The 17,763-nt window shown below is 33.7% G+C and overlaps 1 protein-coding gene across 4 annotated transcripts in view; it reads right to left on the reverse strand.

The window, feature by feature from the left end:
• COL3A1 (collagen type III alpha 1 chain) overlaps positions 1-17,763 on the reverse strand; it is a 38,760-nt gene that overhangs the window by 16,437 nt on the left and 4,560 nt on the right. For 3 of the 4 annotated variants that reach the window (XR_004350845.1, XM_032638520.1, XM_032638521.1), the window contains exons 2-22: positions 12,050-12,252; positions 11,745-11,795; positions 11,197-11,310; positions 9,830-9,907; positions 8,002-8,055; positions 7,486-7,539; positions 6,671-6,724; positions 6,063-6,116; positions 5,846-5,899; positions 4,872-4,925; positions 4,405-4,449; positions 4,212-4,265; positions 3,718-3,762; positions 3,089-3,142; positions 2,581-2,679; positions 1,992-2,036; positions 1,747-1,845; positions 1,493-1,546; positions 1,263-1,370; positions 1,021-1,074; positions 312-410 (exon numbers count right to left, since the gene is read on the reverse strand). Coding sequence is in view for 3 of the 4 variants with exons in the window: in XM_032638520.1 (XP_032494411.1) it covers positions 312-410; positions 1,021-1,074; positions 1,263-1,370; positions 1,493-1,546; positions 1,747-1,845; positions 1,992-2,036; positions 2,581-2,679; positions 3,089-3,142; positions 3,718-3,762; positions 4,212-4,265; positions 4,405-4,449; positions 4,872-4,925; positions 5,846-5,899; positions 6,063-6,116; positions 6,671-6,724; positions 7,486-7,539; positions 8,002-8,055; positions 9,830-9,907; positions 11,197-11,310; positions 11,745-11,795; positions 12,050-12,252 (1,526 nt within the window). In the remaining variant the exon portion in view is untranslated. The remainder of the gene's footprint in view (positions 1-311; positions 411-1,020; positions 1,075-1,262; positions 1,371-1,492; positions 1,547-1,746; positions 1,846-1,991; positions 2,037-2,580; positions 2,680-3,088; positions 3,143-3,717; positions 3,763-4,211; positions 4,266-4,404; positions 4,450-4,871; positions 4,926-5,845; positions 5,900-6,062; positions 6,117-6,670; positions 6,725-7,485; positions 7,540-8,001; positions 8,056-9,829; positions 9,908-11,196; positions 11,311-11,744; positions 11,796-12,049; positions 12,253-17,763) is intronic. The other variant, XM_032638522.1, reaches the window with a different exon arrangement.

The raw sequence follows: 17,763 nt of genomic DNA on the forward strand, positions 1-17,763 counted from the left end.
AGTCAGTCAGCTGATTTTAAAATGATAATTAAAAAAAATCTAACAACACCTATCTGTAAAATTTTGAGCTTTCCACTGACATATGTAGCTTCATATTTGCACACATGTTTTTCTGTCTGTAAATATCTTCGTCAAGCATTCTATTTTCTGTTCTTCAATCTATACTAGCTTAAGTTTTCTTCAGAGAATTTTGTTTTGTTTTGTTTTGAGCCTACAAAATGTATAGTCTGATTTAAGTTATTTTTGAACGTTCTTCATTTGCTTTTCCTCTTAGTAAATGACAGTGTCAAGCAAACAATGTTCCTCTTTACCCTCAATCCTGGACCTCCAGGGAGGCCGTCTCGGCCAGGTTCTCCAGCAACTCCTCTGGGCCCTGCAGGGCCTGGACCACCACGCTCCCCGGGGGGACCCTACATGATGAAATAAATCAACATGTATGTAAAAGAGCCTTCATTGACCTAGACGTTGACAGTACTTAGGTTGCAACTAGAGAACTTCTTTTGGTCCCTTAAAGAGAGTTGGTGTGTTGCTGGCATGCTCAGCGTAAATCACCATTACCTATTAGCTTGGGTTGTTATACTGGAAATATTTTAAGGCAACTTCGATGAACATCACATGCTGAAGAAAGCAATATTTAGTGGGCTTAGCAGTATAGTTTGGTGCATATAAAATCAAAGATCTTTGATGTTATGAAATCAGATTTGCACTGCACTTCAGAGTTTCCAAAGAACTTTCAGGCATTTTAGTCTAACTTATTCTTGCAATGATACTGAGATAAATAGTTCCCAATTGACAGATAAATTAAAGAATTCTCATAGAGGTTAAATAACATTAGTTACAAAGCTAAGAGAATGGCTGAGCAGGGAATGCAATCATTGTTTTACATTGGGAATTATTATTTTTTTAACTCCAATATATTTCATTCAGATAGTTAGGTGTTAATTAATGGGAAACTGTATAGAAGAATATACCTATGTGTAGCACCAACATTTCTGAACATTGAAAACTAAAGTTATCTACCTTTTCTCCTGGAAGGCCATTTGCTCCAGCAGGTCCTCGGAATCCAGGCATACCCTGAAATAGTGAAAGGCAAATATTTAAGTTCAAAGTGTCAAAATGTTTTCATAATTCTCATATTGTGAAGTGCTTCAGAACAATATTTGGGATTGAGTACTACTCAAATTAAGAACAAACATGGTTGCCTCACAGTGAAGGTGAAGTTCTATGATTGTTTTCCTTTTCGATGCCCGTGGGAAACGTACCCTTTCTCCTGCAGCTCCGGGAAGTCCGTTCGCACCAGGTTCTCCAGGAGAACCGTCTTTGCCATCCTCACCCTTAAGTCCTGGAATACCTGGAGAACCAGCTTCCCCCTGTGAAAGGAGGTCAATAAAGAAATAATGACTGAATTTCATTGCTAATTTTTTACCTGTTTATTTCTTGATTATGGTATACATTTCTAAGAAATAATCAAATCTGTTAGGGTGATACTTACGCGTTCCCCACGTTGTCCTGGCTCTCCTTTGGCTCCATTCTTACCGGGTTCACCCTAAATGGGACATAATCTTGGTTTAAAAGTGTGGAAAATAGACTAACAAAATAATCACCAGTCACACCTGATTCAATTATAAAACCAGAGTGAAATCAATATAAATTCAATGGAACAAGAACAAAGAACCTGCTATTTTTTTTTTACTGTGAGAAATAAGCCACACCTTTCAGACAATAAAGGAAAAATAGACAACTTACTGCAGCACCTCGCTGCCCGGGAGCACCATTGGTACCAGAGGGTCCTGGAGGACCGCGGGCTCCTATCAGTCCAGGGGCCCCAGGAATGCCAGCAGGACCCTAGAAACAATCCAAGAATATTAACATTAGGCAAACTTGAACTTTCTTTTCTAAATAGCTAACTTAAATGTATTGTCCTGCAAAATGCAGAGGAAGCCAATAATATGTGTGTGGCTGAATGTGGGTGAGTGGTGGGGGCATCTTACCATTTCACCTTTACCACCAGGACTACCATTACTCCCAGGAGGGCCCTAGAGGGGGAAAAGAGCATATTAATAAGAATGCAAATAGTACATATATTTTTGAAGTTGCTTATATAGCTAAAATAAATTTATTGATGGATGTTGTGCTTTATAGAGATTAGGTGATTCTTCCAACTACAGCACAACACATAAAATGTCACAAAAAATGATCATTATCTGAATAAATTAAAGATAATATGCACTTGGTCTAAATTATTAAATAAGTACATAGAGAAGAGGTTTTTGGTCTTGTTCCTTTTCCAAATTTTTCTGATTGGTGATTAGTTTGGGGCACAGTCTTCAAAGTATCAGATAACTACCCATCCTCTACTTATTCTGTGTCATATAACCATAAAATTCATAAATTCTAGAAAAGTGCAGACCGCAAAACTAATTTCGGTACTAGTCAAATCAATAGTAGAGTTATTGCAGAGCACTAAGCAACATTTCTTTGCAAAAAAGTAACTTTAATTGATAGCAACATTAGAACATATGCTTTCATGAAATAAAGTGTAGCAATGCTCTCCCTTAATCAGCCATATTTGGTACTTACAGGAAGACCTGGAGCACCAGCATGTCCCTGAGGTCCAGGTTCTCCTCTTTGTCCAGGGGAGCCACTAGAACCAGGAGATCCCGCAGGTCCAACTTCACCCTAAGGGATAAAACCCTAAGTAGTCAGTCTCCCTTGCCACTTCTAATCTCTTGGCCAGTTTGCTAGTCAGTCCTGTTTAAACCCATCTCCCAAAAGCTGAAACAGTATGATAATTAAAGCAAAGTTTCATTAATCATATAGGCAGAGAAAAATGGTAACTATGTGTGTGACTGTGTTATCTCTGTTTGCAGAAAGAGACTGGGAAAAAAGAAAAGACAACAGAAGAGATCAGAATAGCAAAAGGCCAGGGATAAAACCCCTTTTGGAATCAAGAACAGGGCTTTAAAGATCTATATAGCTCAAAGAAATCCACTTGACTGTTAAAAAAATCACTTTCAAGACGCAGCCCAATGATTTTCTGTTGTCTCAAAGATATATTTTACATTCTTCTACAGAAATACATGTTTACCTTAGCACCAGGGGAACCAGGGAATCCTGCAGTTCCAGGGGGACCAGGGGGACCCTAAAAAAATAAATAGCATTTCAAGAGCTCTTAATCAAGTAAAAGAAAACTAACACTACTGGTAAATAATAAGTGGGTACATACAAAATACAGAGGAAAATTAGATAAAAACAGTATTTATCGTCAGTGATGAACATTATGTGGAGAAATAGTGTGGTAAAATAAAAAGAAAATTTGGATCCCCCATGCCCGACAACTTATGCCATGAATTCTGGTGACTTTGTGCAGGTCACTTAGCCTTGAGCTCTCATTTATAAAATAGAGATAGCATTATTATCTATTTTGCAGGACTCTTTTAATTGTCATATCCAATATTGGCCCTTAACTAACATTATAAGCACCATACAGATGTTAGTAACTGGCCAAGTATAATAAGGAGTATCAGAATTTTGTTTATGGGCTTACCATTTCTAGATTGTTTCTAGATTTTGTTTATGGGATTAGTGTCAGTTTGAATCAGATATTTATGAACAACGTTGAGTTTTAGGTCTACAATCCATGTTATTCCACTACTCCAAAATTCCATAATCTCTCATTACACTAAACCCATCAGGGTTAGATGAAAAGTTACTTACTGGTTGTCCATCACTTCCTCGAGCTCCATCATTACCTCGAGCCCCCTAAAAAGAGAAGTTGGTCTCAAATATCTTCTTTCTGAAAGGCTGGTCACAAGTAATATTTTAACTAAAAGTCTGACTCAATTGAGTCAGAATTTTCCTCAAGTATATTAAAATCTGCTTAATAATTATATACCTTTAGAGGGAAATTGTTGAAATTCTGATAGGCACAGTAATGATCTGATGTAGGAAGATTGGATTCTGTGTTTTACAGAACTGAAGGCAAATTAATGCATAAATATGCCAAGTTAACACATTAAAAAAATCCTCAACAGATAATAACTATAAAACACTTATTTGTTTGCATATCGTTATGGCTAAAATCCTTATGGAGGTGACTTTAAATGCAATTTTATAGAAAACTTCTTGCAGATTGTCACAGCCTGAAAACTGACTGAGACACTTCTCGGTGACTCGGATTGTAATTGTGTAATGTCAGTAAGAATACTCACTGCAGCTCCAGGAAGTCCTGGTCGTCCTCTCTCACCAGCAGGTCCTCTTGGACCCTACAGAATAAAATTAAAAGTGTGGTATTATTTTAAACTAGATATGTGTGAGAATGGTTGCAGAGTGAGCGAGGCAAGTTTTGCGTTAGGTGGAAGTTAATAGTAAAACTGAAAATTGTATGATAAGAAACATAATTACCATTGCTCCAGGAGATCCATTTTCACCTGGAAGGCCATTTTCACCCTAGAAACATATAAAATGTGTCACCATTTTGTATAACAGGAAATTTATAACTTTTTCAACACAGCATATTATAAAAAATATATGGAACCAAGAAAAAGATTACATTTTAACAATACCAAATTTTTGTTAGCAATCTTATATGCTATAAATCTCAGTTTTTGCATTTTAAAAACTTGAAGACTAAACAGAAGTAATCAACGTGTTACTCAGGGGCACTCAGTCATTTCTAATCTAGACAGTTCAAGTTATCAGCTTTCATGGAAGTTTTAAGACAACATCTCAATTAGTCGCTGTTATTTAGCTCTTAAAATGCAAAACTCGGTATGTTTTAGAAAAAGGCAAACCCTAAAATATAAATCTTAAATATAGCTATAATATTTAAATAAATTTATTTATGAAAATATGATTTTGTTGTGATTTACCTTTAATCCAGGAGCACCTTGTTCACCTTTTTCTCCATTTCGTCCATCAAAGCCCTTTGAAATAGATAAAAGTAGTAAAAATATTAAGATCTGTTAACAATTCAGAACAGTTAAGAACTTTACATTAAATTTTTTATACTAGCTTTACCACATAGCACTATTTTCAACATTGACATGAATAATTTAAAACTCTTTTAAGTGCATTGAAGACCTTGGACATTGATTTTACAGTTAAAAACATGAAATAATTAGAAAGTACAATTTAGTCCAATTAGGAATTTGCTTTAAATGTAGCATTAGGCAAGTATCGGTTTCATAGATTTTTATGTCTATGAAGTTGATCAATTTTTGGCTCAGCTGGTTTACTCTATCTAATGTTTTGCATAGAATAAGTCATTTGATTCAATCTGTAAATCATATTGACTAAGTCAAGAATAGTTCTCAATAGTATATTTTCATCTTTTCTGACAGTGGCAGTACGAAACTTACTGTTTTATTTATTTTTTTATTATTATTATTTTTTTCTTTTTGCTGTACGCAGGCCTCTCACTGTTGTGGCCTCTCCCGTTGCGGAGCACAGGCTCCAGACGCGCAGGCTCAGCGGCCATGGCTCACGGGCGCAGCCGCTCCGCGGCATGTGGGATCTTCCCGGACTGGGGCACGAACCCGTGTCTCCTGCATCGGCAGGCGGACTCTCAACCACTGCGCCACCAGGGAAGCCCCGAAACTTACTGTTTTGCAAATATTTTCCATACACTTAAAATCAGCTTTATTACTTTATCTAAAATAACTAGTTGATTTGGTCAACAAATAAAGTTGATAGACTTAGAAAATCAAAACAATTAGTCAGAATCAATCATCTTTGGCACACACTCAATTGTCCAATAAAATTGGTAAGTAAATTGGTAATAAAATTAGATAAGTAAACATAGCCAAATGCAACAACTTACAGTCAATTTAGAAACTGTACTTACTCTATGTCCTTTCATACCAGGGAATCCAGGCATTCCAGCTGGACCTTTAAGACCCTAAAAATAAGGAATAAAAAAGATATTAATGAACTTTCAAATAGACTCACAATCCAGTAGTAAAAATGCCTTCCCTTTTTAAGTTTAATTTAATTATATAATAATTTTCAACCTAAGATCATTGTGATTACTCCAACTAATTCATTGCATACTGAAAACTTACTGGAGGGCCAGGCAGTCCTCGCTCTCCAGGTCGTCCTGGTCTTCCTGATTCCCCCTAGGTGGAGAAATAAAAGAATATATGGGAGCTTGTGTAAGAGAAAACTCATTGTAACCAATTAGTGAACTGATTATTTTGCATTTTTCTCACCAAGGACTCATGAAAATGGTTGGACTAAACATATGGTGGTGAGAACAGCTTTCCTAGTAAAAGGAATGGGGAGAGCTTCTCCCACCTTGATATAAACTTACAAAAAATGCAGGCATCACTCCAAACAAGTATTATGACCACCTCTCAATCCAGTGGGAAGAATTTGCCATTGGAAATTAAATGGGAAAGAAAGACTGACATAATATTAATTGTGTTTTTAAGTTTTCAAGTTCGTAAAGAACAGATACAAATTTCTTTATTACAAGAGACAGAGAGAAGAAGCGTCTTCTCTAGTTAAATGTTGTATTCACTGGATGACTCTTCCTGACAGAGTCAAGAAGCACATTTGGGGGTTTTGTTGGCTTGGAATTCAGAAACTGGTATATGTAGCCATGCAAATACTATGTAGATTTTCAGAGATTGAATTTTGCTGTATCCCCATTCAATTCTTAAAAACTTACATCCTTTCCGGCAGGACCTAATGGACCTATAGCACCAGGAGGTCCTGGAGGACCCTGAAAAAAAGGAAATAAAAAACAAATATATCTGTAGATTTTTCTGTTACAATCAATTTATTATTCTAACTATGTGTATTTCTAGAAAAAAACTCCTTTTAAAAAATACTATCAATGTTTCTCATCATGAAAATGACACACCAAGTTAATAGTATACCTATATTAAATCCAGTTGTTACTGTTTATTAAACTTATTTTTTATGAAAATTAAAAGTACCATGTATCAGTATTTTACATCACATGTGTGTATTTATAAACCCAAATGCACTTCTACATTTTTTGAGATATTGAAATTTTAAATGTATAGGTATTTTCAAATACTTTGAAATATTAAACTAACTTCACCTTATTTACACAGCATGTTTTATTGGTGGACTTTGTTAGACTATGCTTATTTCTACTAAATTAATTTTAAAATTATATTTCAGAAGAGTAGACATGCAGGTGAACTGAGTGGCTACAGGATAATTAATCTATATTTAAGACAAAGACGATTTGTATTCGCACTAGGAAGTGGACTGTGGTGGTGGCTAATTAGCCAGGAAATTCCTAGATTAAAATAGTAAGTGTCTCTTAAGATATCTAAACCATTGAGTCCAAAAGATCTTTGAAACCAGTTCAACGATCATAAAAGTACAATTTTTTATTTTAAATAAATTTGATCTATATTTTGTAGCATTCGACAGTTATGTTTTAGAAAATGAAGGTGGTTTCTATCTAGAACTGTTAATTTATTAAATATAGATATAATTGTTACTTACTGCAGGACCAGCTTGCCCAGGTTCACCAGGGGGACCTTGGTATCCTGGAGAACCCTAGTGGATAGAATAATACATAAATATTTTTAAACTAACTTAATCTTCATATGATTCATTTACATCGTGAAGACAGTATGAAATCAGAATTTGTGAATGTAGTCAGCGAATTTTATTCTAGTTTATAAATATTGAAACTACAATTTTTCAGATCAAAATAGAGTTAATTTATTCCATTCTACACACTTAATTCCACTGAAACTGAATTGTTTCAGACTTGAAGCCATATGACATGCAAATTAAATATGTGTTTTAATTTTACCAAGGTTTTACTTGCTAATAGTTAAAAGGAACTAAATGTGAAATTCCAACATCTTTGAAGGAATGATAGTTTCTTGGTTGCTACTTCTCTACTTAATTGGGATTATGCTTGCTGGAATGGCAAAATTACAGCAAGATCTGTATTAACTTGATTCATATAATATGCATGAAGAAGAAATCACCATTAATGACTATACTTACAGGGGAACCAGGATGACCAGATGTACCAGGGGGACCGGGTGGGCCAGGCGGACCCTGGAACAAAAATTTGAAAGATAAGTACAAATAAATGCATCTGAAATACACTTTATCCAGGCATCAGAGATGTCTCTGTTTTGAATGATACTGACATCTTTAAAAATGAGAACAGCATACCTCATTATGTGATAACTATTCATGGATTAATTAATTTTATTAATTTTAAATGAAAATCTCATCACAAAAACTTCACTCTAAATGAAATTCTCTCAGAGTCAATAAAAATTACTGGTGTTATAAAATGTTGACCTGAGTTCCCCAAAAAGTGCTTTCAAAATCTGGAAAACTCTATACAAAATGCTTTGAGAATCTCTGCAACATTAGGGTGATACTTGAACTGGTGAAGAAGCATATTTTTGCCTGGCAGCTCAACTCAATGTGGAAAAATATTGATCTGCATAGTATAAACCCCAGTTTCTAAAAATAATGATGTAAATCAACCCAAAAGTTCTTAACTATATCACTGAGTTGTGTTGATATGAAGATTTAGTTGCGTGTGTAAGATTCATCGTACTTAGGACAATAAATTGTAAATGATTTATCATTGTTCAGAAATACAGGTTAAACTAGAAAATCTTCAGTTTTGTAGCACACTATTTATAAATACTGATAATAAATTTATAAAACTAGAGTTTCTTCTTAAATTTTATCTTGTAACTTTTTTCCTGGAATTTTAATAAGTAGTGGATTTTTAAATTTTTTTGGTTTTTCTTTTTAGTAAAAACAGTATATCTGATTGAAAAATAGGATTCATAATGTGAACGTAGCTGAGTAACAACAGATGTTTACATTTACATAGTTAATACAATTGTCCTTCTGGTTTTAAAATATACACAAAAAATTCACAGGCTCTAAAACTTTAAAGATGAATAAAATTCTCTTCTTACAATTTATTTTTTACCAATTAAGGGTCTTTCTTTAACTGATCATTTAGATCTAATAGCTGAAATTTTGTCCTCTCTAGTTTTAGAAGTCACAACTATGGGGTCCAATGATCTGGGCAGCAATCTTCCATAATCCCTGGGAATCCAGCTTCATGTCTCATTTACACATACATACCTGTTTCTGGCAATAAAATGATAACTTTCCATAGTACTGCTCTTCCTAATGGCTATTCTTCAATAAGGGTCATTTACATGGGACACCATGCGTCAAGCACACGTGCCTAGGTTTCAATGCTTTTTTGCTCTTTTCTTCTATCAAAACTTCAAGTCATTTACCTTGAAGGGAACCTTTTGCATACAATGTGAATTGATATCATTTACAATAGATGAACTTCAATACTCGATAAATTCTGGAAATATTTGTATTTCAGGATTTGAGGTGAGATGAATTGTGATATTGGATTGTCATCAAGTGGATTGTCATCTAGAAAGTAGCATTTGAATAGTGAGCAGACATTGAAAGAAGGTTTTGAACAACTCAGGTGAGAAAAAGGAAAAGTGGAAGTGAAAAATAACAAATTTGGTTAAAATTAGGAAATATATGAGTGTGAGACCTAAGTATGAAGGCAGGTGTGCCCCTGGAATAGGTGGTTTTGTAAAGAAGGAAGGAGCGGCAAAACAGGCATGAAATAAGAGGCAGTGAAGAAAAAAATGAGTTAGGAAAGAAGGATCATGATAAACCTACCATTTTCTTTCCCGCCTTAACAAAGAATAAGCTATTTTGTACAATTCTGTAATAACACTATTACTAGAAGAACAACCGTTCGAGATTTAACAGAGTGGAAGGCTAAATTATTCTCTAAATGCTGACAAACACTTGTACATACAGGTAGCCCGGGATAGCCTGTGATTCCTCCTGGTACTCCAGACTTGACATCATATGCCTCATACTGGGGAGAATAGTTCTGTAGCAAAGAGACCAGGTAGATAAGATCATGTTGATATATAGATCATAATTCTTTTCAGAAGCATTTAGAAGAAATGCATGCAACATCTGTTCACTGATAGAAAGTTTTCTGCATGCCAGAGAGTGTGGTATGTATTATTTAATTATCTTGCTAATTCTATCTCTGTAACTTTAGATATTAGATGTCTTACAGAAATATTTGCCTAGGCAATGCACAAATCTTTCAACTGACTGTATGCAATTTGTTTCTAAATAATTTTTTTCTACATGCTCTTACTAAAAATATTTCTAAGTGATATCTACAGCCTTAGAAACATAAGATCGTAGACGAAGACTGAAAGAGCCTTGAGATCATATAATCTGACTTTTTTACTTTGAGCAGAAAAAATGAAGATGTCAAATTACTTTCTCAAAAGTTAATGATACAAGTAAAATTGATATCTCCAGTTTTTAGTTAATGTACCTAACAGATTCGCCAAAAAGTAAACATCCCCATAGAAAACAAGCACGAGATTTAATAGAAAGTTTCATGTGTTTATTGGATTGTTTTGGAGATTATTTTATTTTGAATTCTAGGCCTAGCAATGGATTCTGTTTGGTACCAAGATAAGAATAAGTTAGACTATATCCTTTGCTTCCTATCAAATTGATTTTTGAAAATCTTTTTTTTCAACCCACAGTGATTTGTATATATGTTTTCTAATTTCTCCTAATTTCATGCAGTAGAAATGTTGTCTTATTTATTTGTTTAGTTATCTGCTTTACATGCAGAGTTAGTGGGTTGCCATGCTTTTCAAGAGGAGCAGGATATGCTCTGAAGGCTTGGCAAGAGTAGTTGCATAGGCTTGAATAATCCTCCGGACTTGAAGTCATTAAGGAGTGCTCATAGTTCTTCAGCTGCTTTTGTCCAGACTTTCAGAGGCTTTACCATCAGGATTATAAGGGGAATAGTTACAGCAATTCCTCAATTCTCTAGGTTAATTCTTTGGGGAGTTGATGGTTCATTTTTCAAGCCTAATGCATATATTATATGCCTGCTTAGAAGCTAGGAAATTTTGCAAAGATATAGTAGCAATAGCATTAGAATTATGAGGAAAAGTGAATATTTATAAAGCACTTAGAAGAGTGCCTAGCGTATGTAAGCACTAGATGGGAATTTGTTAAATACATAAAATCAGAGAATAGATATAAGAAACCCACAGAAGTGAGATGTCATATAGACTAAAGAAAAGAAAATGAACCAGGTAGTTTTAAATAGGACACTCTTTTAGTCCTGGAATTTATTACCTGGGTACCAGTTGGGCACGATTCACAGATTCCAGGAGGGCCGGGAGAACCAGGGGAACCTGGCAGTCCTGGAAGACCAGGATCACCATTTCTCCCAGGAATACCAGGAGGACCCTAAAAAAAAATCAGAGATAAAAATAAACAAAACACTGAAAAGTCCTAGTGATTTAGATCATTATTAAATTGTAGCTTTTATGCTTTATAAGAAATCAACATAAAGGATATGTTTTCTCAGGAATCTATACATTTGTACCCAAATCATGTGTATAATTTCAGTGTAATTTATTCCTTTGTATATTGACCTATATGTTATTTTTCAAACCAATAATAGGGATGAAGACACTATACAAAGTTGGGGAAATCTGAATCTTTACATGCACAATTATGGATTCTCAGTTTGAGTTATCATGTGTCATTATTTAAATATGTGGTACTAAAGGAAATGTATACATGATGAAAGTTCAAATATGGAAAGGTTATTAGAAGGGAAAAAAAGAAAGCAAACTCATCAAGGAACTAATTTCCTTTCACTGTAGAATGTTACTTACTGGATCTCCTTTGGGGCCTTGAGGTCCCTGACCATTAGGAGGGCGAGTGGGCTAATAAATGGAAAAGATATAGATTAAACAGGACATAGATAGGAACAATTTTCCCATGAAGTGTGTCCCAATTTCTTATCCTAAATTGCATCCAATCCCTGGTTTTTAACAGGAAGGTTCACCTTTTATTGGTAATACCCATGTGATTATTTGCTGGACATTACTTTCACTTCCTTTCAGGCTCCTATGACATAGGAACTATTCATGTGTTTAAATATGAATCTTGAGTATGTACAGATTTTCTTTAAACTCACAGCTGTTGGAGGCTGTGGGCAAACTGCACAACATTCTCCAAATGGGATTTCGGGGTTGGGACAGTCTAATTCTTGGTCATCACATATTATGTCGTCACAGAGAACAGATCCTGAGTCACAGACGCATATTTGGCATGGTTCTGGTTTCCAGACATCTCTATCCGCATAGGACTGACCAAGATGGGAGCATCCTCCTTCAACAACTGAAAAATAAGAGAGATGGTATAATATTTTGCACATTCAAAAAAATCCAAAAATTAAATTATGAAGAATATCATGGTCTTCCTCCATAATTTGCTAAGTAGTAAGAGACTGCATTAAATACCAAATCTGTTTATTAACATCAAATTGGCATACTAAGGTAAATTTTCCTTAGGGCCAGCAGGTATTTTACTTTTGCTTGTAGTAAGAACTTAATACCAGTGGAAATCTGACAATCGCTTAAACATTTACTTATTAATTGTGCAATTGAAAACAAGTTTTGCTATCTAATTTCTATTCTTTGCTTCAACTATAGATGGGAGCATTAAACTATAAAGATGATTTTGTCACTAACTCTGAAGACTTTCTGGATTTTATTAACTTAGTTGAGAAATTCAGGGGAAAACTGAATTACTCTTGGCAACATAAAACTCCTCCAGATTCCGGGGAAAATCTTAACAAGTCTTATTGTATGTATTGAATATCACTGCTAGCTCTGTTGGGCATTAGTAGGTCAACATAATATGATATAATATAATATATTGTATACCTCATATGGATGTAAAGAGGTTTCCAAATCACTAAAAAAAAAAGTTTTTAAAACAAAAATTGCAAGGATAATAAGGAAAAATATGAATCATGACCATGTGTATGTGTGGCTTAAAATGGTCAAAAATTTGCTTCAACGAAAATTTTAGACTTGTTTCCTAATTATATGTAAGATACTGACATTTCAGCAGCTATTAACAATGAATCAGCTTAGGGGTTGCCAAAATAAAACCAGGTCTCAATTCTTAAAGCATTAGCTGTGGACTGTGCTTGAATACAACTTTAGCTCTTGAGGATTACTTTGATAGCTTGCCAGTAACTGAGAAAATAAATTACAAGTTTCTAAACATATGCAAAAATTTTTGCCAACAACAAATCACATACTTGTTCAGTATTTGTATTTTTGTGAAACAGTGAAATTTTATTTTCTCAGAGCCCGAACTTTTGTCTGTTGAAAGAGGCTTGCTTGGGAGAAGGCAAGTCATTTAAGAACACTTTGGTGCCTTGTGGCCAAGAGGCCTTTGAGAGAGTCCTGAGATTTTTCCACCTGGATACTACATACAGCCATGAAGATCACCTCTTCAAGTTCCTGTTTTTATATCCTCTCCATACCTGAAGTAATGCTAAATATTTTGAGTATAGAGGTTTGGCTGATTCAGTAAAAAATGTTCACCAAAAAAGGAGAATTTTAGAATCTAGGGACTCTACAGCGTACCTCCCCTCCTCATTTCCATCTATGTGTGCAGATACAACTTTAATCATCTTGTGCCACACCCCTGATGGATTCAAGAAGTTTAAAAGTCTTTTCTTGTTACAATTACCCAATGTGTTTACAGCTAATAAAAGAAAGTATGATTGTTTCACTGCAATTTGAAGTAGGCAAGAAAGAATCTGCTTATTTTAAAAAGTTATTATAGTTCCTCCTCCATGTTTGAAACAGATGAGAACGTTGGAAAGAAATATTGTCTAAGCTTTTAAAGGAGCATTCCTTTATACTTTGTGAGCATAAAAGCTGAATGCCAAAATGCTTACCTCATGTGAATGAAGTAGGCCTGTTTAAATGGTGTTTTGAAAGATATGCTTAAGAGAAGTGCAATCTTTTTCATATTATTATGAACAGTAGTAATTTAAAGGATCTAGGCATTAAATTTGTTCTCTAAGCAGAAATGACATATTTAGGAACTAAGTTCACTGGTTTTCAGAAAAGGCATGAAAATTTTGATGAGATGGAAGGTTGTTTAATGAAATTGTATGACATACATATTTCAAACTTTACACTGGCTCCCTTTTCTTAAGATGAATTATTTTTTAAAAATTTCTCTAAATTAACATTATATGAAGTGTCCCAACAGATTAGTTTTAGCTCAAGATTTTTTCTCATTAATAATGTGGATATCAGGCTTCTCAGCTTCCTTGAAGATATCACTAGTATAAAGAATATTGACCATAGGCCAATATATGTTTGAAATTTGCTGAGAGTAGATTTTAAGTGTTTTCACCACACACACACGCACACACACACACACGTAACTATGTGGATGTATTAATTAATTTGATTGTGGTAATCATTTCACAATGTGTATATATATCAACTCATCATGTTGTACACCTTAAATATATACAATTTCATTTGTCATTTATATTTCAATAAAGCTGAGAAAAATATACGACCAGTTTATACTAATACTTTTTTTAGCTCTTTTTTTAGCTCTTTGTCTTTGGGTCAAGAATATCTTTCTATATTTAACATAGGACCTGTTTTATAAAAATTAGCTGTTGGATACAAATGAAGATAACAGTTAAAACTAGGGTCAAGCATGTTGTATTTTAAATATCTTCTCTTCCTACGTTCTTATTCTGCTTTAAAATCAACATAAAACATTTTCCCTTGTGTATTCATCCTCCTATATTTGTGTCTCATTGAAGGTACTATCACAACCTAGAGATACGGTATTTTACATTCGCTCTGCAAACTTTTAAACAAATGAGCATAATATTGACATTAAAGTTGTAAATGAATTTTTTAGAATTGGGGTTAAACTCAGTGTTACATAAATGAAAATTATTTAGCCTTTTCTTTCCAAATTTTATTAGAAGCCATGTGTGTTATGCTTTTTAAAACATAGAGGTCTCAATATAAAGGTTGAGTTAATTTGGTGTACTTCTCTTTTTTTTAAAGGTGATGTTGTTCTAAATAAAAGAAGAAAGGTGGAATACTTGAAAAGTAAGAATTAATGCACTTTTGTTTATTGCCGTAACTTATCTCACATTCATTTGAAAGAAATCTGGCTCTCCTGAAAAGTCAGTTCCTGTAGAAACTTGTAGCTGAAAGTCAGACTTTTCTCTGCAGTTCCACCTCAGTCACCCTTGTTGAAAGAATGGAGAATTTTATGTAGTTGCCTCTAACTCTGTGTTTTGTGCATGACAAAATATGGTTGGCAATATGTTCTCTCAGAAGCTAAACCTATTACACAGATGTCTCACGGTCCTCAGTTTTAGGACCATAGCCTAGTTATATATGAGAAAATCATGGCAGAGTCAAGGAAAAAAATGTTTTGCTTTCAAGAGGAATAAAATGCTCTAGTTAGCCACTTGCAGCATTTAGAAATAAAATAGAAAATGGAATTCAGAAACAGTAGTCATCTCATATTATTCCCTTCTTTTCTTAGATATCTAAATTCAGAGCAGCTTTGATGAAAAAAAATAAGATACATACTTTTGTAAATATGTTAAAGAAAAAGTAAATAATCTCATTTTTACTGCTGGACAAGTAATAGATTTCCCAATTACTTCCTTTATTGTTATTGCTTAAACTAAGTCTCCCTGTTCCAATGTGTAATTAATTTTAAACCCCACCTCTCATGTCACTTAATGTGAAGTTCCTTAGTACAAAGAACTGTCCTGAAATAAATTTCTCTGTGGTCACTCAAACAATGCATTAGACTAAATCATCATCTAAGTTATAAAACAAAATGAAGCTAGTGTATGACATAATCCACTCTTTGACTCTTTTATTTCCTAGCTCTCTGTTTTGGAACTTTAGAGAAAAATAAAACCAAGTAACATAATTTAATATTTTCAGATGTTCTTAAAAGCTTTCTTTTTTGGTGTTTTGGTTTCCATTCTTCAAATGTTAATTTATGCTGATTGATGGAATTTTACTGTAGTGACTAAAATATAATGCAAGTTATGTTTGTCTTAATTACATTTTTGGAGTAAAAATAATATGCCCTAAAGCATCCAATCAAATTGTTAATTTAGCTTGAGTGATAAGTTTAATTTTTTTCTCTTTTCTTATTGAATCCTCTTCAGAGAGAAGGTTTTCTTTAATCTGAAAATCTAAAAATAACAGATGTGATATGCAAATTATCGTAACATTATTTTCCTCTTACTGTAGAAAGTTGAATATTTTGTAAGTGTGAGCAAAAGGAGTTCATATAGCTTCCAACTGAAATATGTTTGGCTTTTAAATGATATTTATGTTTGAAGAACATACATTTTAATAAATATGTTTTGACTGCTTATTATTAATCAGAGTATGTTAAAGTATGTTAGATGAATTAACAAAAAGGATTGAAGGAAATATCTGTAGACCTAAGTAGATAGATAATTTCAATTTTAAAATGTTTTGCATGGACAAGGTAGATTCTTCTTATTCTTGTCCCCTACAGAAAAAGAAAACAAACACAAAACCAAGAAATTTTATGAATAATCATTTCTAGATGTTTCCTTGTTTTATTCTTTATAGTTATATGATTTTTATGTTTCCAATTAGAAATTTCCTTTAAGGTGGTTAATGTTTTGCCCTGTGAAAAATAAAAAAAAATTAGAGAATTAGAATTAAAAGTATCATATACCTAACAATCAGCAATTACATTATAATATAATCTGATTAGTGATCAATTATAGGATTACTGAGGAAAATATATTCTACTTGTATAATTACAGTTGGCAAACATCTTTAAGTTTTATGTCTGATAACCAAAATGTTATTCTTACCTTCCTTATCACTAAATCATTAAGTACTTTAATTTCTTCCTTACAGTAATTTTATTTTCCAGTGTTAGTAAAACTAATACTAGGCAGAGTTTGTATCTGTATCTCTTATGTTGCAAGCCCTGTTCTGAGCGCTTCGTATATCTATTTTACTTAATCTTTCAACAGGCCCTGTGAAGTGGGTGTTGTCATAATCCTCATTTTACAGGTGGGAAATCTGAGATACAGAGACATGAAGTGATTTTCCCAAGGTTTTATATGGTAAGAGGTAAAGCTAATATTTGAAATTAGGAAAGCTGTCTCTAAATTCCATACTCTTAACTACTACATTCTATTCCCTTTCTGCAGTTTCAAGGGCAGGGTGGGATTAAAGAAGTTAACTTCAAAGCTCTGTCCCATTATGGTTTCTAAATCCTGCAAGCTTAAAATCAGAATCTAAAAAGACGGGTTTATTTCTTGTTTTTTTTAAGGAATAACATTTTTCTGCAGAATATCTTTTCAATCTGGCCTCAAAACAAGAAGATAATATCTGGAGTTGAATTCTGTTGTTTATTTTCTCCTGACCTTATGAAAAAGACTTTAATCTCCAAGACCACCCTAATGACATCCAGACCACCAACAGGATTAACTGGGACTGGGAACTCAGCATACATTTTACTAGATACAGAGAAGCAGGATCCTATCAGCGGCAACAACAATAAACAGATAAGGCTTATGTATCCAGTGCAAAAAAACATATTTAGGATGTCTAAGATTGATTTTCAGAAAATATAGTTACTAAATGATTCATATTAATGAACTTCTAACTACATTAAAAGCTTCCCTTCTGAATCTGGACATTTATGAACATACCAGGCAGCTCCAGAGTGTTTCTCTGATTTTAATTAACTTGAGAAACACAGTCCCTGTTTGCTATCCTCCACACCAAACACTACAGAAAACAAAGTTTTGGAAAAATAAATGCCATT

Source organism: Phocoena sinus, chromosome 7 (genome assembly GCF_008692025.1).
Source record: "Phocoena sinus isolate mPhoSin1 chromosome 7, mPhoSin1.pri, whole genome shotgun sequence".
NCBI classification, from domain to species: Eukaryota; Metazoa; Chordata; class Mammalia; order Artiodactyla; family Phocoenidae; genus Phocoena; species Phocoena sinus.